The sequence below is a fragment of the Ceratosolen solmsi genome, unplaced genomic scaffold, assembly GCF_000503995.2.
Source record: "Ceratosolen solmsi marchali unplaced genomic scaffold, CerSol_1.0 scaffold41, whole genome shotgun sequence".
NCBI lineage: Eukaryota > Metazoa > Arthropoda > Insecta > Hymenoptera > Agaonidae > Ceratosolen > Ceratosolen solmsi.
The window spans coordinates 5381325-5395872 of record NW_011948424.1 but is presented as its reverse complement, the minus strand read 5'-3'; the positions used below and the strand labels follow the sequence as shown (position 1 = coordinate 5395872).

At 28.3% G+C, this 14548-nt stretch overlaps 1 protein-coding gene across 1 annotated transcript in view; it reads left to right on the top strand.

The window, feature by feature from the left end:
• The first annotated feature begins 183 nt into the window (after window positions 1-183).
• Btk29A (tyrosine-protein kinase Btk29A) overlaps window positions 184-14548 on the top strand; it is a 130265-nt gene continuing 115900 nt past the window's right edge. Inside the window, exons 1-3 of the mRNA XM_011500059.1 lie at window positions 184-380; window positions 3559-3752; window positions 3857-3883. Coding sequence (XP_011498361.1) covers window positions 290-380; window positions 3559-3752; window positions 3857-3883 — 312 coding nt within the window. The 5' untranslated portion in view covers window positions 184-289. The remainder of the gene's footprint in view (window positions 381-3558; window positions 3753-3856; window positions 3884-14548) is intronic.

Here is a 14548-nt window from a genome sequence, read left to right as displayed (position 1 = left end):
ATACGTTCTATCTACACGGCATTCACGTATAGAGTAGAGTAGGCTCGCATCGCGCGCGCGCGTGTGCGTGTCTCTCGCACTTTCGTGTAGGTGTTCCACAAGCACGAGTTTATAACGGGATCTCTTCTTTTTATCTTTACATTTTCGTTTGTTTTTTTTTTCGGTTTTGTAAAAATATAGAAATTACTTCACCTATGATTGTGATGTAGTCGTTGGAGCGAAGGGAATACGTTGACCCGAGAAGCGTGATGTAGCCGCGAATTCGTTGCCGATAACCAAGAAGTATCCGATGTATTTAAAGAGATTTTTTTTCATTATTTATAATGCAGTTGCCATGTGGCGGTATCAGGGGGGAAAAGGCTCTTTTGAACGTCACGTAGGTAAGATTATGTAAATTAATAATATTTCTTTTTTAACGTTTTTACCTTTCTAACGTACAATTAATAAACGTGGAGGAAACCTGGCTTTTTTTTTTTTTTTTTACCAATAAATATACACGTAAAAATAATACTGCAGGAAGTGATTTTATGAAATAAATTTTTATGTAACGAAAAGTACACGAGCAAATATTAATTATATTAAATTGGTCATTTTTCTGTTAAGAGTGGATCCAAAAATTGAGGTAAGGTAATTTCTTTTCACTTTTATAGATTTCTAAGTTTACATACACACACGCGCGCGCGCACGCAGTATTTATACATAAATTTACTTATTTAAGGATTTCACGGTATTATTAAAAAATTTTTTTTTTTTTTTTTTTTTTTTTTTTTTTTTGTGTCTTTCGAGGTATCGCCACTGCATATACATAGAGAGACACAGTGAAATATAATTCCAGGGAAAGTAGTTTAAATTTGTTGTGTTATACAATGACTTCCTCAGCACTTCTATGTTCTTGAACTGTCATCTTTCATTTCAAAGGCGAAACTGAAATTTTGTGGAGAATTGTAAATACTTATTCTTACATTCTAAGGAGATGGACTATTATTATAATCATTTGCAAAATTCTTAACGTATCAACATTTATACGTATTTAAGAAGTGTTTTGTTATTATTTTCATTAAAATTACATCACCACTTTCTGGTGCATAATTTTTTAAAATCCGCGGAATAATAAAAGAATGAAAATTAACTTTTTCAATATAAATAATTGTAGCATGTTTTAAGAATAATTACGTACGTAATGATACGTTACAATCGCGTATATTACAAACAACGCGAAACACTTGTCAGGGCTGTATTATCTCTCAAAATAATACTTTTAAAATAGTTTTATCCGATTGAAAAAGAGAAGAGAAAAAATTCTTTAAATTTACAACACGTGAGCGTACGTGCACTTTATAAACGAATTCTAAAGATAACACTTAAGTGCATCGCGCAAAAGATAGCAATTTCGCTCATTTCCGTTTTCTTCCTTTTCGTATTAACGGCCGCACCACACTTACGCCATGTATGTACCACCGTACTTTGTTTTATTTATAATTTACTTATTATTCTCGCCCTTGTATTTCGTGAGAAGAAAAAAAAAGAGAGTTCTTTTCTCACATGGACAGATCATAGTAAAAATGCGTGCTTGTGTGTTATTCAGGCTTTTTCAAGGGCATTGGTCATTGTTTTCGAGTATTCTGCTTCTGTCTTTTTCTCTCTCATATTCTCTTTTCTTTTCTCGCGTGTCGACCATTTTACATGGATGCATCGTATAGTAGGTGTATCTCCCTATATATTATATATATATATATATATATATATATATATATGTATGCACACGCGCGCGCACATACGTTATACGTATTTATAATGTATGTGTATGCACACGAGGCTCGGTTTTCCAATCCTTTTACTTTCCGTAAATGCCATTCCACGGTGCACGAGCTAGATCTGAATTATTTTACAGCTCCGACCAGCCGTTTTGCACTGGATATTGAAAGGCTACACTTGTTGCATTTTATTCTTTCTCCTTGGCTCGCACTTGCTGTTTCTAATCGTCGCTGCATGAACTTACTTTGGTAAATGGAGTTGTCGGTAGAGAAAGGGAACCTTTTTTGTACCAATGATTTATACACTGTCGTCTTTTTTCTTTTTTTTTTTTAATGAAAGTAAATCACAGAGATAGAGAGGTGAGGAAGAGAGTAAAGAGATAGTTTTCCTGTTTTTGCCATCTCGTTGAGCTAAGCTATCATCATCAAAACTGAGATTTCCCGGAAATAACTCTTTGTATTATAATAATTAGTTAAGATAGACTTTGTTTGCAGGAAGTTCGACTAGATAGGTGATTTATTTTTGTAAGATTTAACCAAATAAAGTTATAATTTAAAATAAATTTTTATTGAATTGATGTAAATTATTATAAAGGATCGTGATATATCATTATGATCAACAATTTTCCTGATTTAAATTGTAAAAAATTAATAATAGTTGGTAGTAGTAAGTAGTTAGTCGTAGTAGTAATAATAGACTTATTAAAATTTTGTAACGAACTAAGGATATTTTAGATTTTTTATATACAAAATGTTTTGATTTTTAAACAAATAATTGATATAAAACAACAGTCTATAGGGTCTATTAATATGTTGAATAAATTTATTCATTAAAAGTGAGATGATAAATAAATCTTAAATTAATTTTGATAATGCTGCATTTTGAATTTATTATAAAAAAAAAAAAAAATTAATTATTTTATAATGTTAACAATTGCATAATATTAAAATTAAACATTTTTGTTTTTTTTTCAAAATTAATTTTTCAATATAAACTTTTTATTATCATTTATCGTTCTGTAAGTTACGGAATAAAATAAGAAATTAAATCAACTTGATCAATTAGAAGATTAAAAGATCATATCGATATAATATATTTTTGTTCGTACTTTAAGCCAAAGTATATATATATATATATATATATATATATATATATATATATATATATATATATATATAATGCTACGAAGGTTTATAATCTTAAAAACATAAAAGGACTTATATTTATATCCCTCCGGCAATGCACATTTCAAACTTACGTAATTTATTATATGCTAGCAGTATTAATAATTAATTATTGAGCATTAACTTTTGCATTACTTTTGAATTCTTTACCTTACTCATACATACACGTATGTATAAATATAAATAAAATAATAAAAAAGCTCGAGGATATTTAACAAAAATTTGTACAATATAAAATTTAAAGTAATAAGTATGAAAAATAAAATCGTCCAAAAGCAATTTAAAGAAGCTATCTTTAAATATTAATATGCCCATTAGAAATTAATAATTTATAAGAGATGCAAATTGTATTTAAATTACAGATAATCCTGCTAATGAATATAAATTTTATTTCCTGGGAATATTTTACGAAAAAAAAATTAAAAAATATGAATCCTTACATACATTTATAATATTTCAATCACTGTGTAAATGGTCGAATTAGAGATGTAATTAATTATATTTCACTGCTGTTTCATGTTATTTCGTAAGATATTGTCAACAATTACTCCACAAAGTATAATTTTTATTGTAATAATACGCCGTGTAGATAAAGCTATGTCAAAAAATTTATTTTCAGTCTGGACTCCGACATTTATGCAAGGGATGGCAGGGAAGGATGGAAAACTCGAACCCCAAGAAAATGACATTGTGAGGCAAGGTTTTATGGTAAAGCGTTCGCAAAATAAAAAACGCTTTACACCTATTAATTATAAGCAACGCTGGTTCGTCTTGACTCGACGACATCTTGTTTATTACGATGGAAACAGCGAGGTAAATATGAATGTATATTATTTTAAAAATAAAATACGAATTTTAAAAATCATTATCATCGACTTCTCTAACATCCTTACTGAATGTTTTCATATTTATTTTAGAAAATGTTTTTCTGTCTACAAATTGAGGTTAGTGACGAAGATTACTCAATTTTTAGGAAGTAAGTTTCGCTTCATTATTAACTAGACGTAACTTTTCTTCGATAAATTAAGTCAATCTGGTCACTTTATTTTTTATATAACTTTTTTATATTTTTATTTAGTAGAGTAGATATAATTGAGTATGTTATAGATTAACTAGTTATTTGATTATTTAGCTTTATAGTTTTGTAGAAAAAATATGAAAATAATCGCAAGTTTCTAACCTTTATATCCATCTAGGAGGAAACTTAGTAAGTAGTTAACAATTATATTTCTGTACAGAGGAAATTAATCTTTAATAATTGGAAAGAGTTTACATAATGTAAAAAAGATTAAAAACGTTATTTTATTATTATCTCATTATTCTTTAAATATTAAAATACATCCGTTGTTTAAGTTGGAGGAATTTTTGTTAAAGTTTTTAAGCATTAAAATTATAAATTTTAAGTAATAAGTGCTGATTGAATAATTAGATTATTAAGTGATTAAATTTCCTACATTTATTAAAGAATTATATAAGTCGCAATTATATAAGTTTCTGAATTAGATTCTGCTATGAACTAATATTTCATATTTAATATTTTAATATGTTCAAATAATGCTTATTAGATACTAATTTATAATCAATTTTATAATGCAAATATTTATTAAAGTAATAGGATAAATTTAATGAAGATCATTAGAAAGACGTTATTTATTCAGCAATTAATTATGTTTGATTAAAAAATCGTGATAAAAATGTTCAAAAAAAAAAATTTGAGATCTTTCAAAATTCATTTCAATGTTAAAAGTTTTTAAAAGATCATTTGTTTTACGCTTCAAGCTTTGGTAATTAAAATTTGTAAAATAAATTTAAAAAAAAAATCTTATACTGTAAATGTTGGAAGAAACTCTTATAAATATTTGCCTGAAAATTAGTTATAAAATTTATAATTAACTATTAAATTATTCCTATTTGTTAAAAACTAATAAAATTATATCGAATTTTGTATTGCATTTTAAATGAGATTATATGTTGGGGGAAGTCAACAACAATAGCTAATGAAAGTAATATTATAAAAGCAATTTAACATTTACTATAACATATCTTGGTTTAATATGGTTTAATTTTTTTTTTCCTTCATTTATATCTGCATTATAGCTTTCGAAATATTAACATTATTAATATTTAAATTTGTCAGATTCGCTGATTCGTAATAAAAATTGTAACGTAACATAGTTTAGTCAGATATCAAGGTACAAAGCAGCTAGATATAATGATTAATTCAAGAATTTAAAAAATTATTGTTGTATAACGAATTAATTAACTCGTATGCTTTTTGAATATATATATTATATAAATTAACGTAAATAATCTTAGTTTAATTAATTAAAAAAAAAAGAAAAAAAAATCATTATATTTATTTGTATGGATCTTGCAAAAATTTTGACTAAATCATAATTAAACAATACATAATTGGCATTATTTTAATAGCAAAATACTGATGATTAAATTATTGTGTAGATGTAAGATAAGTTTCTATAAATAATTCGACAAAACAAAAACAAAAATAAGTTATGAAATATAATGCAATAATAGGATTATAATTGGTTTATTTAGTTATAATAGATTCATTATGTGCTTAATTAACGAGAGGGGGAAAAAAAATTGAAATGAAAAATAAAAATGACGCGTTTTTTTTTATCCAAGATTAAAATATGAAATTTAAAAATAAAAGAAACGAAGGCTTTTTCACCTCGCACCACGTATAGTCGTAAAATTCTCACTCTCCTCGGCGGCAATGCAGTGAAATATTTTTTCACTCGTCTCTCCATCTCCTCCGTTTCAAAGACTCGTCGTATAACTGCGCGGGCGAGCTCTGCATCTGAGAAATTTTTCATGATCCTCGAACGTCCGCGTGCTCGTCATCTTCGAAGAATTCACTCTGACATTCTCAACACATGCTTACACGCTAGGCTCGATTGGTATGTTCACATGGACACGTATGCGCCCATACGCAATACTGGCTTTCGCTTGTGCAAAGGAAAGAACCATCGAAGGAGAAGTCGGTTGACTCATTTCTAAAGCACTCGTCGAGGCACCGGAAACTGTGATTCTCGTTCGGTGTGCTTCGACGAACACCTAACACACATGCGAATAAACAAACCAGATACACGTATGCAGCAGCACATGCACACGATTCAAAAGCATGCGCGAGTACAAAGTGAGGTTTTACATTTTATGAGGCGACAAATCAGGATGAACCATCGGTGAGAAAGGGACGAGCGAAAGAGAGACAGTCGTGATCTTGTGGGGCGGCGGTGGGGGCTGGGCGAGGGTGCGGTGAAGGGAGAAATAAGTTAGTAAATGAAGCGCGGGAGATTGCTTCAAGTCTTCTTTTGTACTTTGTTTTCGCTTAGCTTCAACTTACTCGTGCTACTCTTCATTTTTCTTCTCTTTACATTGCTTTCCTTTACTTTGTTTCATATCGATTCTGCTCTATTTCGACCGAAGAATATAGAATCACCAATTTTATTAGTCTTTAATTATAGGAATTTAATACTTTTTATTTTATTAAACCTCATTAAAGAATGTCAACGTAATTAACTCGGTTATTTTCTTCATTTACATATAATTCGTTCACCTTATTCGTTCATGTGAAATTCTTCTATTATTAATAGTCGCATATTTTCGAAATATTTTAAATGTTAAATTATCATTACATTTAAATATTGAAGAAAGTCAGAAAGTAAGAAAATATCACCAATACAAATATAATATCGGTTTTTATTTAGCTAATGATATTTATTTTTTGTCGTTAAATTAAAAGCAATATTGAAGGGCACTGAAATACAATGATGAAAATATTCAAACCGAGACGACAATTTTAAGAAAAGAAAAACTTTTATCGAAGAAAATTATAAAGGTAGACAAATAAGCGCGTACATATATGCCTTCACTCACATACTACGCGCTTACACACATTAAATACAATACATTACAAATATTATGAGGTCATACACAATGTATTTTTTATATTTAAAGTTATTTATTTATTTATATTCACAAATAAAATTGTTTTTATAAATTTTTTTTAACTCTTATTGTCAATTATGAATATGCTTAATAAATTTTGCAGTAATATACTATATCTCTGCCTCCTCTTTTCAAGGTCGTAACAAATAGAATATCTAAATCGTATCTGTAAATTATTTTAATAATAAAATGAAGAAGGATCGATGGAATTTTGATGCCGAATTAAAAATCAATTAGCTTTTATAAATTATATATTAATAAGGATTATGCGTTAATTCATCAGCTAATATAATAAAAATAGATTGTATAAAAATAATTAATATAAAATTACTTTAATTAATATAAAAATACTTAGATTTTAATTATCAATGATTTCGAAAACCTTTAAAATTCTTAACTTTATACTTAAATTGTTGTCCAAAGAAGGCTTATTTTTATTTTAGGACTATTTATATAATTACGGCTACTTTGAAGAGAGTATTTCATAGTATTACAATCGATATATATTTTTTTTTATTAATGAAATTATAATGCTTTGAATTACATTTTCACATTCAAATATTATTTAACTCGTATTGATAATTAATAATTAACGTTTTTCAAAGAATATTCGAGAATAAATATTCTTATGTCTATTTAGAAAAATGAGATAACAGATAATTCGGACAGTTATAAGAGTTTCTGCAATCCTTTAATTTTTTTTATCTTTCATTCTCGATGATTAAGAATCTTCTTTTCTTTTCATAATTGAAAGAATTATGTACTTTTTTTTTTTATGCAATTCATATTTTATAAAAAATACCTAGTTTTTACTACAATTATCGTGCACGACATATAATACTAAAATGAAAAATAACTATTTAATCAGCAATTATATATTTAAAGAAACGATACGGTAATGTGAAATATATTAATTATTTAATTAATATATTATGTATATTATCGACATCGGACTTTCAGCTTTTATGGAATAAAACATTTTTATATTAAAAATCGACGAATTATAGACAGACGTAAAGGCAGGAGGGATATAAATGAATATGAGATATATTAGAATTTAAGGTTATTGATAATGTCGGTGTCCTGGGCCTGGCTGGGTATGCTTGCTGAACTGTGTCTACTCGATACGACGTGCCACTTATAGTGCGCGCGCACTCACATATATAAACAGTGCTTGAAAATTAGAGGTACGGCTTTTCTATTTCTAAAATATCTCTATACGTTACGAACGTTGAGAAGACATAAGTTATAAAGCGACGTATTGCTTATCAAACATTTTTCAAAAGCTAAATAATGCAGCAGCGTCTGGAATGCAGACGACAGGAGGGTTTGGGAATGCCTTAGTGGTAGTCGAAAAATCAGTCGACTGGTAAAACGAAACGACGATTCTTCTCTTTCACCGATAAGATGTTGAGACACCACACTTCAGCGCATTCAATATGCGCATAGTTCAAACACGCGTGCGAGCATATCCGCTCACACTTACGGTCCCGTGATGAGAAGTCAGACGTGAATGGGAGAAAAAAGGAATTTATTATGTTCATAGATGGGTAGGTTAATAGAATATTTTTCGTGCTTATCCTCTTTTGTTCTGATATCTTATCGCTGGATCTTCGTGACAATCAATAAGCGTTTTACCGTCGTTTAATTAATAGCAGACAAGGCGCTGTGAAAATTATAAATAATTTTAATTTCTAGAGGTATTTTAATTGAATTTGATGAATCGTTTAATTTTTATATTTCAAATTGTTTATCGGTCCAATTGTATTAGTTTATTTTTATAAAACTTGGAAGGCAAATGGTCGATAAAATGATTAAGCGTTGATAAATTGTTTTTACATTTTTAAAAAATGTAGAATATATTACAATACATTAGCTGTATTTTAAGATAATTAAGCTGTATTTTAACGAAAATAATAAAAACAATAACTTAATTTTGTATTTCGTTTGTCGTCAATATCAGCTAGCTATTTCTTATTTCAGTGGCTTTACATTTTTTTAAAATAGACACTGATAAAATAGAATAAAATGTTATTCTTTAATTTATAATCTTAGTTAATATACACCTTTTTTTTTTAACTATAGACATTGATATTCAGCATGATTTTTTGTTTTGTTTTTGTTTTTATTATTCATGTGCTGTTAGTGGGTATTTGGCAAATATAATATGTCATAAGTTTATATTATTTATTGTTATATAGCAGTTATTTTGTTAAGGAAATGTTTCATTTCTGACGAATTCTGATGTAGCTTATTAGTTAGTTTATTATTTTATGAAAATGATAAAATGAAAATGTGCAATATTGTTTAGTACTTGCTTCACCTCTCATAGAAATTCAATAAAGATTAAGTAACGAGCATAACAAAATACGTTGTGCGTTATTTTTCTTGTTCGAGAAATGATGTATTTTCTTCATTAAGACAGATTTTCTACTTTTAAGCTATAATTTCAAACGTTATCATTTCATATTAATAATAATGTCTAAATTTTTGGGATTAATTTCTTAATATCTTAAAATTTTACCGTTCTCTTGATTAAATTTCAATATTTAAAATCATACTTATAGGGGCTGAATTATTATCATCTTCATATAATTATGAAGGAATATAATATACAATTAAAAAGAATTTTCATTTGTAATTATGTAAGTATTTTTAAGAAACTCGTATAAGATATTCAAATTATTATTTAAGCTATTCGTATTTGAGCTATTTCAGGTACTTTTAATCTTTTTTCGTTATATTATGACTTTTTTTTTTTTTTTTTTTTTTTTAATAGTTTCCAGTTTGCTCAGAGTGCGACTGTAAATATTGTTGAGGTATTTTTCAGTATTTGAATAGATGGTAGGGACTCACTGTAATCTGTATTAAGTTTGACTTAGATTTTCTGAACTAAAACCGAATTACTATGTCCAACAAAATTTAATATTGAATCACTGGATGAAGACTTACTTTTTTTTTTTTTTTTTTTTATATATATATATATATATAAAACTATCCATAACACATTGCAATTTTTTATTTTCCAGCAGTGTTGCAGCTATATCTGTTTAATAATGTAAATACATTTATTTACAGTAGCAATTGCTTTCTTAATTTATCACGTATTTATACATATTTTATGTTATATATCTCAATTCTACTATATATAATATTATGATATGTTAAAGTAAAATAATACAGATAATTTATTTTATAATATAATTTCTTAGAAAATTTATTACACAAGAAACTTGATAAATTTGTAAAAATAATTATGACAATATAATGGGATCCTTTATATAATTATTTATTTAAAAACTGTGCAAATTACAAGGTAATATAATGCTAATGTCTTTATATGATATTATAATTCGTGGAATTTATTGTAGAATTTATCGTGCAATAAGTTTCTCTACATTCTCTTACATAATTTTTTTTCTTATGTACGACCGTATTACTTCAAACCCTTGCCTCTCCTTAGTAATTTTCTTAACTTCAATCACTTTCTTATTGACTACTTTCTTGTAACTGTCTTTCTTCTTTTTTTCTCCATTAGACGCTTCTTTATTTTCCTTTTAGCATTCTCCCTCGTACATCTATAATCCGACTGTATAGGCTATTATAGCATTTTAAAATGAAAACCAAAACAAAATAATAAGGTTAAACATTTGAATTATTTTGTGTATAATACATTATTGTGTAATAAATTGATTCTTCAAATTGAATTTATGCTGAATGATGAGATTCTTTACTTATAGAATATTGAATTTTCAACTACTTGTTTCCTATAGATTCTCACTTTCGTAAACTGTCAAACGGAATAAACCATTTGTAACTACCGCTCGAAGGTATGTACTCACGTATCATGCAAATTGCAAATGAGAATTTGGTCATATCAACACGCGGCTCGTGCAACTTCCTACGTGAATAAGGGCTATTTGGTGAGCAACTACTTCAGCTTTAAGAAGGCAGTGACAACGGGACAGGAGTAGGGGCAGGGTGGGAGAGTGAGAGAGAGAGAGAGAGAGGAGTGCAAGTTTGTGATAGCGAGTGAATGGAGGGGAGAAAGAATTCTGTAGTAAGAGCATGAGTAATCGTGAGATGGATCTAAAATCAAGTAGAGATAGGGGTAGATTCTCTCGAAGGCTCAACGTGAGAAGGAGAATGCTCGCGAGAGAGATAGTACGATTGAGGGGATGAGGATGAGCGAAAGGGTGGGAGGTTTTACGTACTAGGACCATGTGAAAAATTGGCAGCGCAAGCGCTGATACCACTTCCACCCTCTCTACTCTATTCGACTCCCTCCCTATCCAGCTCCTCCACAACTCTCCCCCTCAATTCTAGCTGCCGTATTCTCGGTCCAACCCTCTTGCTGAGTCTCCTGCAGGAGAGATTTTCAGTCGGTAGCCGCTGCTACGTCGAGAAGCAACTCGGAACATTTTACTTTGGTGCACCATTTTTGACAAATAACTTAAAACACGCGCTTTAATAGCCAATAATATTCACTCTCGTTTGGATGTTCTTCTTCTTTGCAGCCGTTGTAATAGCAACATTAGGGAAGGAATCGATGTTGTATTACTATCGAGGAATTCGAGCCAGAACAACGCGGCAAATTCAAATGTAAAGGGCAAGGGGCATTGTTACAAGTATTTGGACTCGTCATTATTTTAATACAATAACGGCACATAAAATATATTGATAGCGTGCATTCGAGGACTACACGCGCACGCACATGTACGCACGCGCGCGCTCGCATTTTAGAGGTTTATAATAAATATATATGTATATGTGTATATATACTCATACGTGCACATATATATATATATATATATATATATATATATATATTTATGTATGTATGTGTGTATGCGTGTATGTATATATATATACGTAGCTAGCGTGTGACAAAGGGCGGGAAAGAGGGAGAGATATATAATTCATTTTCCAACGCGAGACGCGGGAAAGTCGGATCGATTGGAGATCTCTCCCACTCTTCGGACGAAGAAACTGTGCAAAAGAATAGGCAAGGATAAAGAGAAAGGTAAAACGGAAGATTTTCGTGGCTGCCCACGTGGAGGCGGAAGACGAGGAAGTGCACGAGGCTGGTGTCGTTCTCACGAGATTTCCAGCAATTCGCCACGGCGTCGTCCCAGTTAGCGCGACCCAATTCCGCTTCTGCGGAATCCGTCGTCATCCGCACCTCCGAGGATAGTGCGGAGGTGAGCAGAGCGGATTCTCGTCAAGCGATTTTCCTTCTCATTATCCCAACTAATTTGGCCTCTTCTCGCAAGCACCTCCGCCGCCAATTCGTAACGCAGTATTTATTCCTGTGCTTTCATTTAATCGTTGCTCATCATACTCTTTGGCCCGACATTGGTAATTACAGTATCAATTCACCGATATACGAATCTTTAAAATTTAATTGTACTGCGTATAAGTGGTAGTGGCCTCATGTGCTCCTAACCATACTAATTCCTCCAGGAGTTACCGGACTTTTAGAGGCCATTTCGCTTTTGTAAAACGGGTTTTATTTCATTTTTACTATAAAGAATTTAATAAAGAAGCCAAACGAGTAATCGGATTTGTTTAATAATAGCATTTTTAGCACCATGAATGAAAAAATTAGCTTTAAAATTAGCCATCTACAAGCAATTGGAAGATTTCATATAAATTGGATTTACGTCACAAATTTGTATATTCGATAAGACGAAATTAATAATTATTAATTCAATTCATTCATTCCTAATGAAATATGAGTTTTTGCGTTTCATGCTTCTGTGACATATTGATTCCATTTGTATTTATTATATTATTTTGATGCTAAAGAGCTTAAAATCAATTTTTGACAAACTTATAAATACTTAACGAGTAAAGTATTTTGATTACTTTAGGCAAAATAATAAAGCCTCGGTGATTAATTTTTTTATCATTAAAATAATAATCGGCTCTTAATAGTCAATTTTATACTATTAATCATATCTGCTTTTAAATTTTACTCCATAAAGCATCATGGCTTTAAAATTAAGTATAAAACGTTTGTAATTCATGTGCCTTTAGAATAAAAATTACAGAAATAATTTTATATGCATGATTGGTGTTGTATAATATCTTAATCGCTTGTTTCCATAAATTCCGATGAATGTATTATAATTATTCTTATAATTATTGCTTATATTTTTTTACATTAGTCATATACAGGTTAAAGAGAGTTTAGTGAATTGAAATTAATTTGACTAACTGATTAGATTAAAAATTATACCGAGTAATGAAAAAGTATTGAAATAAAGTGTATTTTAATGTGAACACTAATTTAGGTTTTAATTATTAATGAAAATTTTTTGCCATTATTTTTTAAATTCCAGTCGTTTTTAATTAATTATAATTTGAATTATTCTAATTTTGATAACAGCTAGCTAATACATTTACAGTGAAACTAGTCGTAGTCGTCGATGCTTTACATGAGAAAATGATTTTTATTTGAAATTCTTAATCTAAAACAATAATTTTATTTTAGTCTTCTATCACGATATTTAATTATTGGGAGAAAAGTTTATGCCGCTTTCGGATACAATATTGTTTATTTAACACGTGTTTATTATAGTAATAATGTATTCTTGAGTAATAAATTTATTATAAAGCTAGAGGATCGACGAAGGTCAAATACAATTCTGTATTCTAATTTCTAGATATCTAATTTTGAGTTAACCCATATTGTTTATAATTCATAAATGTTAAAGTGCAAATATTTCATGTCAATAGTAATCAGAATCTACATATAATATAATAATAATATATTATGTATAATATTTTTCAATTATATATCTGTACCAAAATCAGTAACATTGATAAATCATAAATACAGTTTAGATAATAATTCTTTATTAAAATGCTTTGTAGAAATTATACATAAATGAAGTACAAACTTAAAAAAATTTCATATTATTAATATTAAAAATCCCTTATATTATTAATATTGATTATCGAAAAAGATATTTTATTAATATATATCATCCATCATTATTATTTGTTTATTACTATATAAATTCAACGACGCAGATAATTGAATAGTTATTTACTCATTATTTTTTTATTTATTTATTTTTTTTTTTACATAAAAGTTCTCTATAAAAATTATAGTAAAAAATAACATTACTTAAAAATAAATAAATAAATATTAATATTCCAAATTACAGAATGTGCTGTTCTTTTCTAATTCCATTCTTTGTAAAAATATTTGAAGTTTAATTTATTCATTTTCATACAATATATTTCAAATTTATACTTTCAATAATATGAAAGTAAATAGTATTGGAGTGAAAGAATCATATTTTCATTAACTTATTTAAACAAGATATTATATAAAAATAAAAAATTGTTTTCTTTCGTAATTTTTAAATATTTTATTTAATTGTAAATAAAAAAAAAAGAATTATTAGAAATATTATGAAGTATACGTGCGTAATTCTCCTCATAATTATTCTTATGGCTTTTCTTTATTATAGTATTGATGAGAAAGTAAATATAAAAGTCGATGTCAAAAGAAAAAATGGAAAATGAAGAAAAACTCTTAATGCATAAACTTCATTTTGTAAAAAATTTTAATTTTTTATGTCCTTTGATAAAACAAAGTGCTTTACTATATATAAAACTTTGTA